This window comes from Neofelis nebulosa, chromosome 2 (genome assembly GCF_028018385.1).
Source record: "Neofelis nebulosa isolate mNeoNeb1 chromosome 2, mNeoNeb1.pri, whole genome shotgun sequence".
NCBI lineage: Eukaryota > Metazoa > Chordata > Mammalia > Carnivora > Felidae > Neofelis > Neofelis nebulosa.
The window spans coordinates 38,918,524-38,941,863 of NC_080783.1; the positions used below are offsets into that span (position 1 = coordinate 38,918,524).

The 23,340-nt window shown below is 39.3% G+C and overlaps 1 protein-coding gene across 7 annotated transcripts in view; it reads right to left on the reverse strand.

The window, feature by feature from the left end:
• CCDC150 (coiled-coil domain containing 150) overlaps positions 1 to 21,837 on the reverse strand; it is a 99,617-nt gene extending 77,780 nt beyond the window's left edge. For 2 of the 7 annotated variants that reach the window (XR_009256535.1, XM_058710506.1), the window contains exons 1-6: positions 21,646 to 21,770; positions 13,473 to 13,636; positions 12,069 to 12,289; positions 11,001 to 11,179; positions 9,116 to 9,184; positions 137 to 253 (exon numbers count right to left, since the gene is read on the reverse strand). Coding sequence is in view for 6 of the 7 variants with exons in the window: in XM_058710506.1 (XP_058566489.1) it covers positions 137 to 253; positions 9,116 to 9,184; positions 11,001 to 11,179; positions 12,069 to 12,289; positions 13,473 to 13,636; positions 21,646 to 21,681 (786 nt within the window). In the remaining variant the exon portion in view is untranslated. The other 5 variants (XM_058710493.1, XM_058710484.1, XM_058710502.1 and 2 more) reach the window with 4 other exon arrangements.
• Between the last annotated feature and the right edge of the window lie 1,503 nt (positions 21,838 to 23,340).

A 23,340-nucleotide genomic window follows, 5' to 3' on the forward strand; every position in this document is an offset into this window, starting at 1 on the left:
CATGTAGGTATGTTGAATAATACAGGCAAAAATTCAGTAAATCTAGAGAAAATTAGCAAAACCATACGGTTCAAGGTATGTCAGCTTTCTCTTTTGGTTTCACTTCCTTGACACAAATAAGGAGAGAAAAATCTACCTGTTTCCGTTCCACCTCCACTGTTGATTCCATTTCTTGTATTTTGAATAGCATAGCTGATCCAGATTTCTCAAGAGATTCCCTGAGGTTCTTCTCCTGAGACAGCTGTCTCCTTAGCTACAGAGCAAGTTGCAGTTAGGCAAGACCAAGGGAACATGACAGCAGTTTGCCAAAGATCAAAGTCACCAAGAAAAGTTTACCAGACACTTTGCCATCTTACTCCCATTCTTCGTTCATTTATGACTACTCAGGAACATGCTTTTGTTTCCCCCTAAGGGATAAACTACTAAGAAATGAGGCGTCAAATCTGTTGCCCTTGTCTTCCCATTGTATAAGTCTTTTTTCCAAATTGTGGGTCAAGACGCATTAGTAAGTTGCAAGCAGCACTTGAAAAAGGGAAAAAAATATCAGAGCACACAGCATGTAATAAGGAAGGGTAAGTAATGCTTCATGAAATGTCTGTATTATTTATGTATGGTGCTATGGTATAAAATATACATCTTACAATGGACTATTACCAAAAAGAAGATTGAAAAACACTATTATCATACGTTAGTACATGTACTTTCTGTATTTCCTGGCTTTCATTTTTAAGTCTCATTTTTCTGTATTTCATTACTTCATCTATACATTTTTTTATCCGATAGTATTATAAACATACTTCTAAAAGCTGTTCCAATTCTGTTTTGGAATTTAAAGGTCTAAACAAATAATGAAGTAACTTAAGTTGCAGATAAACCACCACTCAAGAATTGGGGTACACTGACTTTGTTTCTCTCAATAAATGATGAGTCAGATAAAGATACAAAAGAATCTCTTTTATCATGAGGTAAAGAGAACCTTTTTTTAAAAATATAATTTATTGTTAAATTGGCTTCCATACAACAGCCAGTGCTCATCCCAACAAGTGCCCTCCTCAATGCCCATCACCCACCTTTCCCTGTCCCCCACCCCCTCATGAACCCTCAGTTTTCTCTCTGTATTTAAGAGTCTCTTATGGTTTGCCCCCCTCCCTCTCTGTAACTTTTTTTTTTTCCTCTTCCCTTTCCCCATGGTCTTCTGTTAAGTTTCTCAAGATCCACATGAGTGAAAACATATGGTATCTGTCTTTCTCTGACTTATTTCACTTAGCATAATACCCTCCAGTTCCATCCACATTGCTGTAAATGGCAGGATTTCATTCTTTCTCATTGCCAAGTAGTATTCCATTGTATATATAAACCACATCTTCTTTATCCATTCATCAGTTGATGGACATTTAGGCTTTCCATAATTTGGCTACTGTTGAAATCACTGCTATAAACATTGGGGTACATGTGCCCCTATGCATCAGCAGTCCTGTATTCCTTGGGTAAATTCCTAGCAGTGCTATTGGTAGGTCATAGGGTAGTTCTATTTTTAGTTTTTTGAGGAACCTCTACACTGTTTTCCAAAGCGGCTAAACCAGTTTGCATTCCCACCAACAGGGCAAGAGGGTTCCTGTTTCTCCACAGCCCTGCCAGCATCTATAGTCTCCTGATTTGTTCATTTTTAGCCACTCTGACTGGTGTGAGGTGGTACCTCAGTGTGGCTTTGATTTGTATTTCCCTGATGATGAGTGACGTTGAGCATCAATTGTTTCATGTGTCTGTTGGCCATCAGGATGAACTTTTTTTTTTTTTTAAAGCTTATTTATTTTTGAGACCGAGAGAGACAGAGTGCAAGCGAGGGATGGGCAGAGTGACAGAAAGGGAGACACGGAATCTGAAGCAGGCTCCAGGCTCTGAGTTGTCAGCACAGAGACCAACATGGGGCTTGATCCCATGAGCCATGAGATCATGATCTGAGCCGAAGTCAGACTTAACTGACTGAGCCAACCAGGCACCCCTGCAAAGAGACCCTTTTAAACTTAAATGGGATTTGCAAAATGCTATTCCTTTTGCGAAGTGATGTTAAGTTAAAAGAAATTCTATTTTTAAGCCCCAGTGAAGATGACTTAAAAGAAATTCTATTTTAAGCCCCAGTAAAGAGGACTTTATAGCCCTTCCCGAAACTGTACATATTTTATATGTGTTTTCTCTATGAATGACATATTTTATAATGTTTAAAAAGTTTCTAAAAACAGTTGAAAGACATGAAAAGTGTGTTGGCATGAAACTGTTATAAGATAGCCCATTTTGGAGATGTTCTATTAATATGCTTAATCATACCCCTAATAAACATTTAGGTTTTTCCAGTTTTTCACTATTCTAAATATTGTTCTGCTAAACATGCTTGTGAATAAATCTTTCACTGCATTTCTATTTCCTCTGGATAAATTCCTACAAGAGGAATCACTAGATTAAAGGTATAAATAATTTTTAGACCTTTGATATATTTGATATATAATTTTCCTTCAGATTTTAGCCACCTATCAATAGCATTAATAATAAATCCCATCAGTAGTATGTATTATTTTCTTAAATCTTTGCTAATTTAATAAATGAAAAATAACATCTTGACAGTTTTTCATTTCTCTGGTTACTACTGAGGTTAAATATGTTCTAATACGGTTATAAGCTCTGTACATGTTCTGACCTGTTAGTTGACCACTGTTTTTGTTTTTTCATATTGTTTATCTTTTTTTAGCCAATTTTAAGTTCTTTAAAAGGTAAGATTATTAACTCTATCTAGTTTTGCTGGGTTTTATTAGTTTTGCTTTTTGCTCTTTTTAAATGTAGAATTTTTAATTCTTATGTGGTCAAATCTATCGAACTTTTTATAATTCTGTCCCTTCAAGTTTAGAAATTCCTTCTATATCAGTTAAGTATTACAATCTTATGTAAGAATGAGCCATAGTTTTTGGTTTTGGCTATATTAATGATCTGATACTAACTATACTGTCAGATTATAATTATTTTGTTACATTCAGGAGATTGCTGCATTTTTCTAAGTTCTGGATCAAATTATATAGTATAATATACTCAACATCTAATTTAAGTCCTTTGTAGAGCAAATTTTTTTCTTAATGTTTGCTTATTTATTTCTGAGAGAGAGAGGGAAAGAAAATGAGTTAGGGAGAGAGGGAGAGAATCCCAAGCAGACTCAGTGCTGTCAGCACAAAGCCCAACACGGCTCAGTCTCGTGAACTGTGAGATCATGACCTGAGCTGAAATTAAGAGTTGGACGCTTAACCAACTAAGCCACACAAGGGCCCCTAGAGGAAATCTTTATTTGATAATTATACTACTGAGGTATTTCTGAAGCATTATTAAAAGCTATTAGCTTTATGTTTATCAGAACTAGATTTTATATATTTTATCTCTTAGGAAGATACATACCACATTTATTCTCTTTATACAGCCTCTGATCTGGGCTAACCCGTATTCCTCCAAATTACTCCAATGAAGCTCTAACAGTAGTATCTCAAATGTTACTCTATTTAAAGACAGGGCCTTTAAAGCGGTGATAAACTATAATGACACTGTTAGGGTGGGCCCTAATCCAACCTGAAGGGTGTCCTTCTAAGACAAGGAAATTGGGACACATAAACAGATATCAGGGATGTATATGCACAAAGAAAAGACCATGTGAGGACACAGTAAGAAGGCAGCCATCTGCAAGTCAAGTAGAGAAGCCTCAGGAGAAACCAAAAACCTACTGACATCTTGCTCTTGGACTTCAAATCTCCAGAAATATTTTAAGAAATTTCTGTTGTTAAGCGACCCAGTCCGTGGTACTACTTTGTTACTGCAGCACTAGCAAGCTATTACACCCATTCTGCTCGAATACGAAAATGCATTTTGACTAGGACAGTCCTATGGGTTCTTGACAGGGTTCAATAAAAATTCAAGATTTTATCTTGAAATAAGATTGTCTTATACCAGAAATAGCAGAAACAAGACTGTCTTAATAAAAACTAATAATATATGGTAATCACTGATAATCTTAAACAAATGGTGCTGGAACAACTGGACATACACACACTAAGAATCTAGATACAAACTTCACATCATTAATTCAAAATGTATTGATGAGGGACCATAAAGCAAGCTGAGGGCCAAGCACAAGTTAGCACAATCAACTCCCCCTCTCCCCCCACCTCAGGGTGTGTGACATTCCTCAGGCACTCCTGGCTGCCCAATAACAAAGGAAAGGACAGAAAACAAAAGGTTAAACTGATAATCTCCATCAGTTTACAAATATCTCATCAATAGCCTCATCAGGAACTTCCTACTATCTTAATGATAATGCTTTGCTACAGGGAAAAATAACCTTAGCTTGACAATAAATAGGTAGGCCTCCAGTAATCTGTAAATCCTCTTCAGCATATGGAAATCCCTTTAAGAAACTTCCTCTTGACTTTACCTTCCTCCAGACTCCACAGTATATAAATCAGTCACTCTGCACAACCCCAGTGCAGCTCTTTCCGCCCACAGGTCCTGTCCCTGTGCTTTGATAAAATCACCTTTTTGCACCAAAGACGTCTTCAAGAATTCTTTCTTGGCCATTGGCTCTGAATCCCCAACACCCTAAAATCCCATCATTTGGTGCCTGAACACAGGGCTGATCCTTTTCATCTGGATTCTGAGTTTCAGTGCAAAGTTGCTGAGTACTTTCTCTCTTCCTCCTTTACTTTAATTTCAGAGGCTTTTCAAGGAGTATCATCTTACTGGAACACTTTGCTGTTGATTGCTCAGGCTGCAATCCTCTAGCCCATGACTACAGGGAGGAGAAAGCCTGCCTTTTGGCTGGAAGTTAGTACCCTGGCTGGGATGGTAATGAGACCCAGAAACTTGATGCCCTCTCTTATTCCTGTCCTTATACAAAGTTGTCTGTATTGAGCACAGGACAACCACCTAGATGGCTGCCAACCTTAAGACTCCCATGTGAGGTTTCCTCCTCATTGGTCTAATGTGATCCCCTCCACGTCTCTGGTCTAGCCAGTTCTGGCCATGTGACCTCCACTGGGAGGTGGCCAAAATCAGTACCTGAATGAATTAAAACCCAACAGGGACTATTTTCTAGGGAAGTTGGCTGTGAAGACTGTATGTGTTTGAATGTCACTTAAAGCATGACGGATTTCCATCTTTACCGTTTTTAGTCAATGTCCTCTACTAACTACCTAAATTACATAATTGGGTCATTGCCTCTTGTGAAACTTTTCTAGTGTTTTCCATGGGTTAAAAACAGCAGTTTTCCTCAAGAAACTAAAACATAGCTTCTGTGGCATGCTCTTCAAAGATCAGGTAAACCAAGGCATGACGATCAGGGCATGTTCTTCAAGGCACGGCCTTTTAGGGCACAGCCTTCAGGGTATGGTATTTCGGTCCATACGCCGGGCACCCATTTGTAACCTAGGATGCAACAGGGAAGTGGAAGGATGCTGGCATCCCTTCCACTGGGGGCCCTTTATGGGGCCTTCCAGGGGAGTATTGCCCTCAGTGGCAAGGTAATATTGTGGCCATAGTGATTTCGTTCGAGGGATGCCTCAGGTCGCTTTCACACCTCAGGAACCTCTGACATATCCTATGCGTGGGACGCCACCCAGGTGTCAGGGGATTTTTAGTAATGGTCCTTCCCTACTTGTCTGGGAACATGGGAACTTCTACAGTCCTCAAGGACTCTTCCTTGGGATGCCCTTTTAACCCACTGGAAATAATTCGGATTGCAAAATTTAAGAAAGGACTGATCTCCTGTCATATTGCATGGCCTTAGTAGGATTTAACAGATCTCTCCTGCAGGAAATAGGGCAAATGAATGGAGTTACCCTAGGTCCAGGCCTTCATGGCTCTAAATCAGGACCTGGAGCTAAAGGTCTCTTGCAGAATGTGTTTGGGCCAAACGTGTTTGACTAGGAAACTCCCTCCTGACAAACTGCATGTCTAAACAGGCCTCCTCCTGATAGAACTCAGGTTTCTGAAGGAAAGACAGGCCATCCCTAACAAAAGGGACATTGACTTTTTCTTACTGTTCTTCCTCCTAATAGATGTGAGGGCTTCTCCCTCATTTATTTCCTGGGTTAATGGCTATGATAACTAGAGCCCCTCCAACACTCCAAAACCCCATCAGTATCACAGATCTAAATGTAAAATGCAAAATTATAAGGTTTCTGTGGGGTGCCTCAGTGGCTCAGTCAGTTAAGTGTGCAATTCTTGGTTTTAGCTCAGGTCACGATCTTGCAGTTTGTGAGTTTGAGCCCCGTATCAGGCTCGGTGCTGACAGCAAGGAGCCTATGTGGGATTCTGCGTCTCCTTCTCTCTGCCGCCCCCCCCCCCCCCCCGCCACTTGCTCTCTAAATACATACATACATACATACATACATACATACATACATACATACATAAACAAACAAGCATTTAAAAGCTATACAGCTTCCAAAAATTACACAGGAGAAAAATCTTGGTGATGTTGGGTTCAGTGATGACTTAGTAGATCTAACACCAGAGTATAATCTCCAAAAGCAAAAAAGTTAAGTTGGACTTCATTAAAATTAAAAGCTTCTGGGGCGCCTGGGTGGCTCAGTCGGTTAAGCGATCGACTTCGGCTCAGGTCATGATCTCGTGGTCCATGAGTCCGAGTCCCGCGTCAGGCTCTGTGCTGACAGCTCAGAGCCTGGAGCCTGTTTCGGATTCTGTGTCTCCCTCTCTCTGACCCTCCCCCATTCATGCTCTGTCTCTCTCTGTCTCAAAAATAAATAAATGTTAAAAAAAAAAAATTAAAAAAAGAAAATTAAAAGCTTCTGCTCTGCAAAAGATAAGCTACAGAAGGGGAGAAAAATTGCAAAAACGTATTTGATACAGGACTAATACCCAAAATATACAAAGAACTCTTGAAATTCAACATAAGAAAACAAACAGCCCAACTACAAAATAAGCAAAAGATCTAACAGATACCTCACCAAGTAAGATATACGGTGGCAAACAGGCATATAAAAAGATACTTGATATCATATTTCATTAGAGAATTATAATTAAAACAAGACACCAATACCACCACATACATATTAGAATGGCAAAAATTCAAAACACTGACAACCTGCTGATGAGAATGTGGAGCAACAGGCACTCATTCCTAGTTGGTGTGAATGCAAAATGGTACAGTAATTTTTTAAGACATGTTGGCAGTTTCTTACAAAGGTAAACAAAAGCTTACCATATAATCCAGCCATTGTGTTCTAGGTATTTATCCAAATGAGTAGATAACATGTCCACACAAAAACCTGCATATGAATGTTTCAAGTAGCTTTATTCACAATTGCCAAAACTTAGAAGCAACGAAGGTGTACTTCAATGGATGAATGTATAAACTAACTGTGGTACATCCATACAACGGAATATTGTTAGGCAATAAAATGAGTTATCACACCATGACAAGACTTGGAGGTACTTTAAAGGCATGTGCTAAGTGATAGAAGCCAGTCCAAAATAACCATGCACGGAATCATTTCAACTATAGCAAAACTACAGACAGTGAGAAGATCAGTGGTTGCTAGGGGCTCAGGAAGAGAGGGGGGCCGTTTTTAATCCTCTGTAATCAACAAAGGGTGAATTTAAAATAAATTGTGGACTTAGCTAATTATGATTTATCAATATTTGTTCATCAAATGTAACAAATGTACCACACTAATGTGAAACGTTAATAAGGGAGGAAACTGTGGAGATAGGAAGAACAGGTTTATGAGAACTGTTTTCTGTGTGATTTTTCTATAAATGTGAAACTTCTCTTAAAAAAAAAAAAAAAAAAGTCTACTGGGGCACCTGGGTGGCTCTGTCGGTTGAGTGTCTGACTCTTGAGTTTGGCTCAGGTCATGATCCCAGGGGTGGTGGGATCGAGCCCTGCATCGGGCTCCACACTCAGTAAGGAGCTGGCTTAAGATTCAAGATTCTTCCTCTCTCCCCCTCTGCCCATCTCCCCCACTTGCACATACTCTCTCCCTCTCTAAAATTAAAAAAAAAAAAAAATCACATTAAAAAATAGTCTACTAAAATATGTGAAAGCTAAAAATATGCTAAACATAACACATTCGAACTATGAACAATCATGCTTTTATCAATAATTAGTAGCAAATAAAATATATATAAGAGAATTTTTCAGAGAGCTATACTTCTCACTGTAAGCACTAAAATCCATAACTTAAAAATTAACTTTAGGGGTGCCTGGATGGCTCAGTAGGTTGAGCGTCTGACTTTTGGTTTCAGCTCAGGTCATGATCTTGTGGGTTCTTACGATTGAGCCCCACGTCGCGCTTGCACAGAGCCTGCTTGGGATTCTCTTTCTCTCTCTCTGCCCCTCCCCTACTCACTACTCATTCTCTCTCTCTCTCTCTCTCTCTCTCTCTCTCTCTCTCAAAATAAACATTAAAAAAAATAAAAAAGTAACTTTTCTTGAAATTTTTCCTAAAAAGTGTATCTACTTCTCTGTTTTATATAATAGAATATTTTAAATATAATTTGACCCTCTTGATTTGCATTAACATAAATGATTATTCTGTCAGGGAATATTGAGGTTTTTAGGCCAGGGTATGTTGGATTACTAATTCTCCTGACTCTTCTACTGTTTTCAGCTGCCAATTTTTAGTCCAGCAACTTTTAGCAGCCACCTACTTCACAATTCCCAATCTGTTATCTACTAAAACTTAGGTTGAAATGGAGGTTTCAAGGTAAAATTAGATGAACAGGCTTCTTAAAAGCTTTTTGTTTTAAATACTTTAGTTTAAAAGGTCTTTGTATGAAGGTGTTCACTTAGCTCTAGCATATGAATATGTGGTAACTAATTTCCTTTGTAGTTCACAGAGCACTTATTGTATTTCTGGTTGTATGACCATATCGAGGCAAAAAGAATTCTTAGTGTCAAATAAGGGCAGCCACTTTCACTTGAATTTCACGTGGTATATTTTAAAAGTCTTCCTACTACATAGTAACATTTTCTTTTTCAAAGTTTTTCATTTTTTCTACTTTCTTGACATCCTCTTAGTAATTCCAACGCCCCCTCCACCTGCTAGCATCTTTTCTATCTTACCTCTTGAATTCTCAGGTTCATTTTACGTTTTGTAGTCTTCAGTTCCTCTTCAATAATGGCTGCATTCTTCTAAAAGTACAAGGAGAAAAGGTTCTAAACAATCTGAAATGATAGAAAGAAACTGTCTATAGGCACATCATTTTAAATCTAGACTCCTTCTAACAACCTATAAATGCTATTCTGAATATGGTTATAAATACCTATTTTGGGTCTGAAGTAATTATGGTGAGATATCTAAAAAGAAGGTTATTTGATTACTTTGATTCATGACTTCTTTCATTTTCCCTTTTAGACCAAAGAAGTGATTAACTCCTTAAAGTGAACTTCGCATCACTTTACACATAACACTCAATAATGAGAGAACCTGGTATAATTGATAGAACTCTTCCTTACAGGGTATATTCCTTTTGCTTTTTTTTCAAGTATTCTATTTCTTCTAGCCTCAAATATTATCCATGCTTAGGAACTGAGAATCAAAAACACAGCTTTCAGGGGTGCCTGGGTGGCTCAGTTGGTTTAGCATCTGCCTTCAGCTCAGGTCATGATTTCACAATTCATGAGTTCAAGCCCCATATTGGGTTCTCTGCTGTCCACGCAGAGCCTGCTTCAGATCCTTTGCCCCCCACTCTCTGCTCCTCCCCTGCTTGCACACATGTGTTCTCTCTCTCTCAAAAATAAATAAGACAACAACAAAAACAAACACAGTTTTCACTATTTATTCTCTTTTACGTCACTATTAATGGCACCACAATCCAAGATGTAAAACCTCAGTCATCTTTGCCTTCTTTCCTACTCTCTGCTCCTGTCCAGCACCATATTCTAGCGTTATCTTTCTTCACAGTATCTTTCTTTTCAAAATGCCACAACCCTAAGTCAGACCTAATAAGGCTTATGCCCCAAATCATACAACTCCTAACTGGTTTCCCAAAACTCTACACTACTGGCCAGATTAGTTTGCCTGTTTTTGATATGTTTCTTCCTTATCAAAAATGTTAATCACCCTCCATAGGATCAAGCCCAACTATTGATTATTCTTGATTTTGAAATCCTCTATGTGATCTCTAACTAAGTTCCAATTTATTTGCCCCAAACAAATCCTCACTGCTGTCAGCCTAGTTTGTGCATTTCCTCTAACTGTACCAGTGGAAAGATCTAAGTTCAAACCTGGGTTAACAGTAAGAAGACAAGGAAGTGTGATCTTAGAGAAAATGAATTCTCTCTGGGCCCCAATACTTTTATTACTAAAATGGGGACAATAATATCCTATGTCATGTGTGTGTGTTTTTTTTAATTAAACACAGTAACATATTTACCATCTATGATACTGCACAGCCCTAGGAAGTTAAACAAAATTGTTAGTTTATTATCCTACTCTATATGCTTTCCTGCCTCAGTATGTACTCTTTGAAATGTCCTCACCTCTCTATCTTAGCTTCTAAAGGTTCAGCTCATGTCTTATCTCTTTCTTGAAGTTTCCTCTTCTCTAGATAGGGCACACTCACCCTCTCAAACCCCCTGAACGTGAAACACTTACTCTTCAATATCCACTGATTGTCCCACACTGCCCTTTATCATTTCCTATGCCCTTATTCTTTCTCTGTTTAGTACTTCACATTATTCCTTGTTCTCCCACCTAGCATGTAAGCTCTTTGAAGAGCAGAGACACTACTTCTATCTCTGGACTTTCACTTTCATGTGTATAGGGTAAGGGCTCTATAAATATTACATTACTGATGGCACACAATGGTTTATGTTATCAATGTAGATAACTTTGAAATGTCAAGAATCCTCACATCACCTATTTTTAACTCAATTTTATGGATCTGTTGCCTCCTCCAGTTAACAGATAATAGTGAATCTGTATTTCAGAAATCTGGATTCAAACCTTGGTCTCTGAGGCAACCTCCAGGGTAGCAGTCAACCTTTGTACTTCTTCTTGTGCCTTGTATTCTTCCTCTTTTACATCTCTTAGTTGCTGGCGCAAATTCATCACCTCAAGATGCAACAGCTTCAGGTCCTTGGTATGCTTCTCCTGTATTGCGTTCAGTTGATCCTTCAGAAGAGCTACCCAACAGCAGAGAAAGGTCATTGTGGGGTATAAGCTTAGGAATTCCCTGAGCTTGCACGAAGGGTTAACAAGGCATAAAGAATTAGAAAGCCATAGGATGTACACACCCAAGTTTGGGTAAACAAGATTAGGTAAATAAGGTTAGGTAATTGGGGCAAAGGCCCCCAGTATAGGACAAAGGTATAGGAATGAGGAAATCTCAGGAGGAAAACATCCAAGATGAGGTAAACAAGATTAGGTATTCAGGCGGAAATGCCCAATTTAGTACAATAGCAGAAAGCTGCTTTCACCTGAAGGAAGGACCAAATTAGGTAAAAAGGTAAATAGGGCTATAGGCCACAGCAGGGCAAAGTTGCCCAGAGCGCAGCTAATTAGCAAAAGAAAGGGGCCTTGTTGACCCTGAGGTAGCACGCTCTGCACTTCTTGTCCCCCAGGCCACTTTAGGCAAACAGAGGTGGGGCCTCATGTCTGCCCCACAAACTTTCCACCCAGCACCAGGATTTTGTTTTAGATTGACCCAAACCCCTAACACCACAAATCTCCAAAATTCCCTTCTCCCGTTGTATGTTCACAGTTTCATCGTGAACCGTTGTATGTTCACGGTTTCATCGTCTCTCTGCACGCCCGTCAAACTTGTAAGCCTTCTGATCCTAATAAAAACTGAAAAAGGACCCTTACTCGGGGCTCTTGTTCCCTCCTGAACATTAGCCTCTCTTGCATTTTTAATCCTGCATACCGCTTTCTTGCTGAACAAGAGAGAACTCCAGACCCAGAGTCTACAACAGGTCATCAAGCATTTGAAAGAAGATCAGGAAAAGAAAAGAATCAAAAACTCATTAAACACCCATACAGGATCAAAATTTGATGATGCTCTCCTCTCTGTACCTGTTTTCTGTGGATTCAAATCCTTTTCAGTTTGCAGATGAAAGATGTTCATCTTCAAAGACTGGATAAGGCTTTCCAGACGGCACATTCGATTTGCCAGAAACTCACAGTTGTTCCACAGAATATCCGTTTTTCCTGAACAAATTACTTCTTTTTGGATAGGACTAATGATGTTCTGGCTCAAAGCCTCTTCTAAACATTTTGGAGCTTCCAATTGGCCTCTGGACAAAGATCCCAATTTAACAATATTATGTAATGCAATGTACTATGATAATCCCAACCATCAGGTCAGTGTAACATTCTACCAAGAATGAAAATTAGATCCTTAGTTAACAAGCATCCATTAGCTTCTCCAAATTTAAATATAGAAGGCACCATTAGGTATTGAGGATGAGACTATTATCAGATGGATAAAGACCACTGATTTTATAATGGTTGTTTCTTTTAATGTAATTTTTTGTAAACTTTTATGTGATACCTAAAACATGATAAATCCTGAATGTATAAACTAAGAATTAATGTTTATTTTTGAGAGACAGAGAAAGAGTGCGAGCAGGGAAGGGGAAGAGGAGAGGGAGACACAATCTGAAGCAGGCTCCAGGCTCTGCGCTGTCAGCATAGAGCCCACACAGGGCTCGAACCCACAAACACTTAACTGACTGAATCACCCAGGTGCCCCTAAACATTTCTACTTTATTCTAACATACTCAACATCTGTACAGATTTAATCTTTAAGTGAAGAATTATTCATTTTTTGGTTGCTGTAATACCAATTATAATTATTTCAGGTTTTCAAGAGAAACACAAAGGAAATATGTACGTAATCTTAAAGAAAATCACACCAGTAAATTTGATATTGGCTGCTAAGTCACCCAGATTCTTCAGGCCATTGATAATCCAACTTCTAATGGCAATATCTTCTTTAGCCATTGGGGAAAAATGGTTTTTAAAGACTTAAAGCCTTTCTTTTAATTTACAATAAGTCTGGGGAAAGAAAATGAAAACTATTTCAATGGCATGAATCAAGTTTAAATGTTCACCTTAACTAATATCAAAGACTATTTCTGATTTAAAAAATAAGAACCAAGTTTTTTCTCATTATACAAAAAATTCCATGTTTGTTTTCAATCAAGATTTGAAGGTGAACAGGATATCAAAGTTTGTGTACCTCATTAGCACAATTTAAATATCTATTTAGGGTAGTAGTGGTAGTACCTCTTACACGATAACAATTATCTTGCAAATATTTTCTAATTAATGTTCAAATGGAAACTGTTTTTTTCTCAATTCTTTCATAAACACCTATTTCATCAGCCAAACCATCTGTAATTCGACTCCTTATTAATAACCAGTGAAGCAAAATTCTTCAACTTACAAAGATCTAGTTCATTTTCCACGTGTTACCTTTTTTCACCAAAGTCCAACATTATTAGGTCATCCCTCAGAGAACTGGTCTGTTCCTCAGCTATTCTCATCCTTTGTTGAAGTACCGTGAACGTTTCAGAAGCTGTAGCATTGATGTGGGTTGGAGAGAGGACCTGTCTAGACATTGCAGTTTCCATATGCACCTGAGATTAAAATCACATTATTAGTATAGTAGGTTCTACTATGGTTCAAAACAGTCACTGCCCCTTCTTATGGGAGAATTATACATCCCTGTCCTGTTGAGCTCAGGAACAGCCATGTGTTTTGCTTTGGTCAATTTAATGCAGGTGGAAGCTTTAAGACCCAACTTGTCTTTCATCATCTCCTTCTTTCTCCCCCTCCATGAGATGGGCAACACCCAGACAGGGCCTGCCTCCTGTGCCAAGATGAAGAAGACATGAAGCAGAGCTATGACCTGTCCATGACATCCATGGTGAATGGGCAATAAACTTAATGCTGTTATCATCCACTGAGATTGCTGAGTATTTTGTAACAAACTACTAGTCCAATCATCATAATCTAGTCTATCCTATCTGCTACTTTTAGACACACACTAGGACCTATGACTTGGCTGAGGGAATTATCACTCTTTCATTACCAGCCACTGTCATTTTAACACATTCCCACCTGGGGCACCTGGGTGGCTCAGTCAGTTAAGCAGCTGACCCTTGGGTTTTGGCTCAGGTCATGATCTCACAGTTCATGAGATCAGGCCCTGAGTCTGGCTACACACTGAAGCACAGAGCCTGCTTGGGATTCTCTTTTCTCTCCTTCTCTCTCTACCCCTTCCCATGGTCTCTCTCTCTCTCTCTCTCTCTCTCTCTCAAAATAAATAAACTTAAAAAAGGAATAAAACATATTCCAACCAACCTATCAGAAAAAAAATCCTATACTGAGACTTCTGAGTTATTTATTTATCTCTCTCTTGAGAGAGCGTGCAAAAGAGAGAATCCCAAGCAGGCTCTGCACTGCTAGTGCAGAGCCCACCGTGGGACTCAAACTCCCAGAACTGTGAGATCATGACCTGAGCCAAAACCAAGAATTGGACACTTAACCAACTGAGCCACCCAGGCGCCCTCTGAGCAGTTATTATAAAATAAATGTACTAACTACAGCAAAGCAGCAATTTTAAAAAATAATTTGCAAACTTAACTTCATAGCCTAGCAAAGACTCTTCTATAGCTATTGACATAAAATTTCCAGATTTCTCTCCCCAAATTGTCTAAGAGTAAATGGGAGTAGTGAGACTACTTTTGAAATATTAGTGACAAATGAGACAGAATTAACAAAGAAGAAGCAGTCTTAACATATAAGTGAATCATGGACCCAAAGTTCATGACAAGATCATTGATAGAAAGAAACTTTAAGGACATTTTCCTGCAATTCCATCCTGTATAGACATTTCTATACTAACCAGCCTGTAAACCTTAACCATTACTAGCAATGGTATCCCTATGGAAACATGTTCATAAAGATCCCATTCAGATATTAGGAACACATGTTTTCTCCCCTATTTACTGTATAATCAGATCTCTCCCCCTCACCTCCCAGGCAGTTGAAGTGTCCCAGTCACTGAAGGTCGTCTCCATCACTCAAGGCAAGAATTAAAGAAGTGGGAAAACTGATGGCAAGATTTAAGGGGGCAAGAATTATGGTGAGGAGCTATGAAAAGGATGAGCTTCTTGCCAATATAACAGTGCTACAGCCATCAACGACATATCTTCATCCTGAAATAGGTCTCCAATCACCTTTTATCTTCCTCCCAAAGGTCCCAGAGAATGGCCTATTGTCTTTTCCATCTTCTTTTTTTTAAACTTTACTGAGGAATAATAGAATATAATTGAATATATTTAAAGTGGACAATGTGATGATTTGATATACATATACACTGTACAATGGTTACCAAGATCAAGATGATTAACACATCACCCCACATAGATAATATAGTTAACTTTGTGTGTTTGTGGGGTAACAATGCTTAAGACCCACTCACAACTTTCAACTATACAACAGATCACTATGTTACCATGCTGTACATTAGATCCTCAGAACTTCTTATTTTAAAGGTTACCTACAGAATGGTAGAAAATAATTACACACCACTGATCTGATCAGGCATTAATGTCCAAAATATAACTCAATAGCAAAAAAGCAAAGAATCCAAGTAAAAAATGGGCAGAGGACCTAAATAGACATTTCCCCCAAAGACAATGTACAGAGGGCCAATAGATAAATGAAAAGGTGCTCAATATCACTAACCACCAGGGAAGTGCAAATCAAAACCACAATGAGTATCACCTCACACCTATTAGGGTAGCTATTATCAAAAAGACAGACAGCAAATGTTGGTGAAGATTTGGAGAAACGAGAAGCCTTATACACTGTTGGTGGGGATATAAAATAGTACAGTCATTATGGAAAACAGTATGGAAGTTCCTCAAAAAATTTAAAAATAGAACTACCATATGGTCCAGCAATCCCACTCCTTGATATATATCCAAAGGAATCAAAGACATCATTTTGAAGAAGTGGCTGCTCACTCAGGTTCACAGCAGCATTATTCAGAATAGTCAAGATAGAGAAACAACCTACATACCCTTATCTTTCAACAGGTAAGTGGATAAAAAAAAATGTGATATATATACATATATATGTGGATGTGTGTGGATGTGTATACTTAATAAAATATTATTTGGCTGTAAAAAGAAAGGAAACTCTGCCATTCACAACAACATGGATTAATCTAGAGGGCATTATGCTAAGCTGAGATAAACAAGACAGAGAAAGAAAGATACTGTCTGATATTACTTATATGTGGAATTTAAAAAAAAAAAGGCTGAAACAGAATAGAATGGTCTGGAGGGGGGGATAAGGAATGATAAAGGTCAAAGGGTACAAATTTTCTTTTTACTCTTATTTTAGTGCTTCTGACCAGGATTTCTCTCTTTTATCCTCCTCTATGAAGTAGAAAACATTTCTGACACATATAATTTCAATTTTTAAAAAACATTTTCTGTTAACAATCAGTTTAAGGATATGCAGGTAGAGAAGCTCATTATTAACTTCCTTCCATGCTTTCAATTTTTCCTGAAGGGAAAGACAAAGGTACATATAGGTAGTAAAGGGGTCTATGTATATACAAAGATTTGAAGTAAGGTTCATCTATGTTTCTGAAAAAAGCCAGATTTGGAGACTCCTGCTCATGTTACCACAGGAACCAGGATAGTATTTCTCTGGTAACAGAATGAAGAGCCTCCATGAAACTAGGGCTAGGGTTGGGAAAACCACCACTAGTGTGGGGTAGGGAGAAAATGGAACGGTAACAATGGAGAAACACCACATGGATTTACCCTCCATTGCATTTTCTGTCACCTGCTGTCTCTTTACTGTCCACCTAAAAATAAACTAGGCCTGAAGTGAGGAGAAAATGTAAAAGGTGTTTAATAAGGTTTGGGGTAGACATAGTTGGCTCCTTTGTTCTCTCCCTAACAGAAGCTGAAAAGTTCATGTCCCCAGCCTCCCTTGCATCTGGCACACCCATATGACACATTCTGGCCAATGAGGCTTTGGGCACAAAGTTTGCAAGGAGCTTCTGGGAAGGGTTTTGTTTTTGCCATTAAAAAAACTGAAATGGGGCGCCTGGGTGGCTCAGTCGGTTAAGCAGCTGACTTCGGCTCAGGTCATGATCTCGCGGTCCGTGAGTTCGAGCCCCGCGTCGGGCTCTGTGCTGACAGCTCAGAGCCTGGAGCCTGTTTCAGATTCTGTGTCTCCCTCTCTCTGACCCTCCCCCGTTCATGCTCTGTCTCTCTCTGTCTCAAAAATAAAATAAACGTTAAAAAAAATTTAAAAAAAAAAAAAATTTAAAAAAAAAAAAAAAAAACTGAAATGATGGCACCTGTCCTTTCTTTCCCCATATGAAGCCCACAGTTTTGAGAGCTCTCTTTGAGTCAGTCATGTAGTACCACACTTTTAGATATAAACAGCCAGAGATCACCAGCATCTGAGAAACACAAGGAAAAGGTAAGGGAAACTCAGATTAGCCTTTTTTTTTTTTTTCAAAACTTGTAACATCCAAACTTCTTATTTAAGAAAAATAAACTTTTTCTTTTGTTTTAAACACTTTTTTCTGTTGCTTGCAACATGATTCCTAACTAATACACAGTAGTCCCAGGCGATAGCTGGTGGAGAAACAAGTAGAAGGAGGCCATAAAAGAAAAGACAAGCAGTGCTGGGAAGTGGGGGGAGGACAACTTCCTTAACAACTTGTTAGGCTGAAGTATCTGGTTATAATACAAAGGATGATCTCTATTTATTTATACCAGAAGCCAAGCACAAAATACTAATACAAACATTAGTCCATTTAGGGGAAAAAATACAGGAAATGGAATACAAGCTTCCCACATATTTTGAATGGGATATAGGTTGCCACCTAAAATTTTTGCATGTAATTGTTGAAAAAAATCACGGTTATGCCGACATGTCCCTAAGGTACCTATATGTATAAAATGTTCACATTTACTTTACAGTATGTAGGCTCTTTCAGACATAAAAACAAAATGGAAAACTATTCAAATTAAATTGCTTCATTTTTTTTTTTTTTTTTTAATTTTTTTTTTTCAACGTTTTTTATTTATTTTTGGGACAGAGAGAGACAGAGCATGAACGGGGGAGGGGCAGAGAGAGAGGGAGACACAGAATCAGAAACAGGCTCCAGGCTCCGAGCCATCAGCCCAGAGCCTGACGCGGGGCTCGAACTCACGGACCGTGAGATCGTGACCTGGCTGAAGTCGGACGCTTAACCGACTGCGCCACCCAGGCGCCCCTAAATTGCTTCATTTTTTAAAAAAAGAGGAAGTCCATATATGTTTGAGTAAGAATTTGATTTGCATCATCACTCACACCCACTTGATCTACACTGGAGCTACTCAGGCTTCCAGAGATGAAAAAAAATAAACAAAAAGGAAGAAATAAACTTGGCCCCTAGACTCTGAGGGGGAAGAGATTTACAGAAAATTCACCCTAAGGAAGGGAAGACTGAGGTGCCTGGGACAGACTGATGGCGGGCAGGGATAAAGCTTCTTAGTGAACATGGCAGCGTTCTTGAAATATTCTTAGTGAATCACTCATGAGCATGATCAAGTCATCCAAGAAGTTGACTAGAAAAGCAAACAAGCCAATCTACCCTTTGGAGGTTTTTAACCTGTTTTTAACAGGTGCCAGGATTAGCTGAAAACCATCCCTCCACAAACCTTCCCTACAATAGGAAAGAGAAAAAAAAATGTCAAGGTCAGGGAAGCCCAAGGAAGCAATGGTAGATGAATAGCAAGAGGGAGACAGCCTTAATATCCACCAGGGAGAGTCCCTGAGTACCTGGGAGCCTGTTAAAGAAAGAGTGAGGTAACTACCTGGGATCCAGTAAATCTGTTGAGTTGGGAGAGACTCTCATTTCACTACAGTTACTCATACCCATCTGTCTTCCCTTATTTGGCAGGCTCCCACACACAATCCACTGGCCACTTGGCAGATCTTCTGAAGTCATAGCTCAAAAGCTCACAGTCTAAGAGCAGTCTTACAAGAAAAGAAGATAGCTCCAATTGCTACTATTCTAGCAAAGAGACTATGGCTTGACTTATGTATGCTTTGCTGCTTTTGAAAAGGTGAAAATATCACTGTAGTCTTGAACCTAAGTCCTGATACTTGATTGTAACAGTAATAAAATCACTGAGATATAAACTTCTAGTTTTTAAAAAAGTTCATTCATAGCTACTTTTAAAAATGTATTATCATCAACTTAATTTAGGGAGAGTATTTCTTTTTTTTAATAAATATTTTATTTATTTTATTTTTATAACTGTAAATAGGCATATTTTTATTTTTTATATTAAATATAATTTATTGTCAAATTGGTTTCCATACAACACACAGTGCTCATCCCAAAAGGTGCCCTCCTCAATGCCCATCACCCATTTTCCACTCTAGGGAGAGTATTTCTAAGGAGCTTCTAAGTAGGTTACCTCACTGAAAGGATGGCATGAATAAGACTAATATTATAAGTAATATCCTAGTATAAGCCAGGTAACTGTAAAGGGAATACTTGGGGCTCCTGACTGGCTCACTTGGTGGTGAATGCAACTCTTGATCTTGGGGTTGTTAGAGCCCACATTGGGTATAGAGATAACTGAAAAATAAATTCTAAAAAAAAAAAAAAAATAGGGACACTTGCTTCAGTGGACATAGGCTCCATTCCTACACCTGGCAATAGGTACAACTATATGCTGTTGGTTCTAAAATAACAGGCTAGGGACTTGATGTTATCACAATCATTGGAAAATAATGTGTTTAGTAATACTGTCTTCATTCACTCATAAAGCCAACAAATATTTCCTGAATGCTACCATGAGTTGGAAACTGTTATAGGCACTGGGAAATACAGTAGTGAACAGACAAAATTCCTTGCCCTCGTGAAGCTTATATTCCAACTAAGGAGCACAGACATTAAGTAAAATACATAGTTTGTTTATTGCTGATAGTGCAATGGAGAAAAATAAAGTAGGAAAGAGGATAGGATAAGAGCTGTGGTGCTGGCTTTCATTTTAAACAGACCGATCAAAGAAAGCCTCACTGAGATGATATTTCAGCAATGACCTGTGAAGGAGGTGGAGGCGTGAGTCATGTAAACATCTAGGGGACAGAGAAGTCCAGAAAGAGTGAACGATGAGTACAAAGATCTTCACAAACAGTAAGGAGGTCAGTCTGGCTGGAGAGGAGTAAGTGAAGTAGAGAACTACAGGAGGTGAGGTCAGAGGGTAATAAAGGGACCAGATCATATTAGGCCTGAAAGTCGATTGGAAAGATTTGGTCTTTACTCTAAGTGACTCTCAGAGCCATTGGAGGGTACAGAGCTGAGGCGTGCTGTGATCTAACTTACTTTAACTGGATCACTCTGGATACCCTCCCACGATGGTAGGAGGACAACCACAGAAGTAGGAAGACCAGTTGGGAAGCTGCTACAATAATCCAGGCAGGTGGTGCCACTGGATAGGACCAGGGTGATAGACAGCAACACAACAGTAAGAAGTGGTCAGAGTCCAACCATATTTTAAAGACTGGTTTTGCTAATGAATTAGATATGAAACATGAGAGCAAGGAAGCAATTGGAAGATGGTGCTGCCATTTATTTAGACAATAGAAGCCCTTCAGAAGAATTAGCTTTAGTCGGAAGATTGAGTTGTTTTGGAAATGTAAAATTTAAAACCGGAAAGACGACCAACACGACTGAACTTGTAGATACAGAGTTCAAGGGAGAGTTGTGGACTGGAGATATAAATTCTTAAATTCTCAACACACACGTAGCGTGTAAAGGCACAAGACTGCCTAACAGAGAACAGAAAGGATTAAGGGATCTAATCCTGGGTGCTCCAAGACTCACAAGTCAGGGACATGAGGAGTGGGTGGGTGTTCAAGCCAGACTGTGAGCTTCTCCCCAGTAGGGTCAGATTAATCCATATCTTCAGAGCCTAGCACAGTGCATGGGACACTGTAGGTGGCAAACAAACAGGAGGAAATTTCGGAAAAATTTAACGAACATGTATTCTGTCCAGGCACTGAGGAAACTTCAATGAACGAAAGCCAATTCCTGACACCTGCATTCTAATAAACAGATCAGGGAATATAACCGGTGTTATAATTAATTAATTATAATTAAAAACAAACAAACAAAAACGTCAAAATGGCTTTTCTAGGAACCGATAACCTCCAGCCAAACAAAAAGTAAAGGTGGTGTTGGGGCTCATCTGGAGGTCCTCTCTGGTAGCTATCCTCCTTCCCTCAGCTAGAGCCAGGCCAATGCAAACTTTGCTCCTAAACGGTTTTCACTCGCATCAAGCACAGAAGCGCCGTAAATCAGGGTCCCGACGTTCAGAGGACGAGACTAAACTCTGCCAGGGAGGACAAAAGGCAAAAGGGAAAAGGGACAGGTGATGGTGGTCTTATGTGAGCTGCCAGCTCTCCCCCGCGGGCCCAGCACCTCCGTTCCCGGATTAACCGGTCCACGGCACGGTCGCCCTTACCCCACAGTCCATCCGTCCGCCTGTAACTCTGTCCCGCAGCAGGTAGGCGGGTTTCCATGGAACTAAACGCGCTTTAAACCAACCCGCTCCGGCGCGGTAGCTCCTGTACGCAGGCGCATCCGTGGCAGCGCATGCCGGGAATTGCAGTTTTCCCGGCCCAGGAGGGCCCTCCGCCCGGGGCGGGACCCAGGCCGGAATCCGGCCGTGCGTAAGGAACGCTCAGCCCCGTGACCCCGGATGACGACAGGGCTCCATTGTGCTCGCGAGCGAGGCATGCCGGGATATGTAGTTTTCTCCCACTCAACCTCACGGATTGTCCTGTCTACTTTGCAGAATTACTGGTTCTACCCGGGTGAACCGGCGGCACTTAGGTAATTTGGCAAACATACCCTGTAACAGGAGAAATCCATGATTAGAAAATGATTTTAGTTTTAGGAGGACTAAAGTAACAAGTAACTTCTGAACGATAAGAAAATACAACAGACTTTGTTAATGAGCATTAAAAAAATATTAAAAATACAAACTCAAACATTATTCTCTCGAAGGAAAAACCAAGGGCCTCTTCATCCTCGTCCATGGCCAGACGGAGAGTAAAAGTCATGTTTTCTGTTCTCTTGTCTTTTGTTTCATCAGCATAATCTATTTCTTGCCTTGTCAACCGGGAAGTGAATAGGTATTTCTAAATAGGGCTATAAATAGCTAAGAAAGAAGAAAGATTTGAAAATAATACTGCCACCGTTTTAAAGTTGTTTTGCTGTAAGGCTGGGAACTCACACTTGATGAGAAGCCTCCAGTGAAAAGACAACATGGCTTTGCATTTAGGTAGCTGAAGAGAACACCTGTTACCACCATCAGGGCAATTAAGGCGTTTCTCTTAATCTCCTTGGGGGCGCAGCTGAGAATAACTTTAGCCCTCAAATGAATGCAGTCAAATTCCAGATGAGTCCTCATTTGCTAAGCAAGTGCCTGACTGAAATGATCTGGCTATTTTGATAATCCTGATAGCCAAGCTTCAACATGAGATAGAAAGAATGTCTATCAAACCACAGCTGTAAGATGTATTCATTAAACTGTGAGCCTGTCTGGTAAAAGAGAAATGAGCCCTGCATACATTATTCAGGTGGAGGGACCAAATAAAGCTTTTAATAGGAAAAGTGGGAGAGTACTTTAGAGCATCAACACAAAGAGCCAGTTATTCTCTCAGTATGTACATTTTCAATGATGTCTGATTTATCTGCGGAGATGAGCTATATGTGTATGCCCTCCACAGATAGCCACACACTTCAATGTAATGAGCATTTTCACCTTCCTGAATACGCATGTTAAGCAACAGTCAGGGAGCCAATTGATTAAGTTTACTGTTTTTCATTTCTTTTCCTCTTTCTACCACCTGGAAAACCATATAAGAACTTAAGCAATTACAAAGTTAGAGAACAGAATCTGAATTCTTCAATAAACGAATTCATCTGCTAGAGAATCAGTCTTGGATACCTGAGAATTCATTATATAAAAAGTCTGTTTTTATTTAAGTGCCTAAGAATATTGATTTTTTTTGTCTGATTTCACTCTTGATTTTCAAGTGATAAATGGCTTTTATATGTCTTGACCCATTGATAAAAGTCTTTTCAGTCATCGAAAGCTTGAGATTCCATGAAAACCATATATTCTCTCACTAAAATACCACATTAGACTTCTAATTGGTTTTCTGATCACCCTTCCCAATGCAACCTTTATATATCTGCTAAAGTGATCTTAAAAATCACAGTTGACCCAACAAC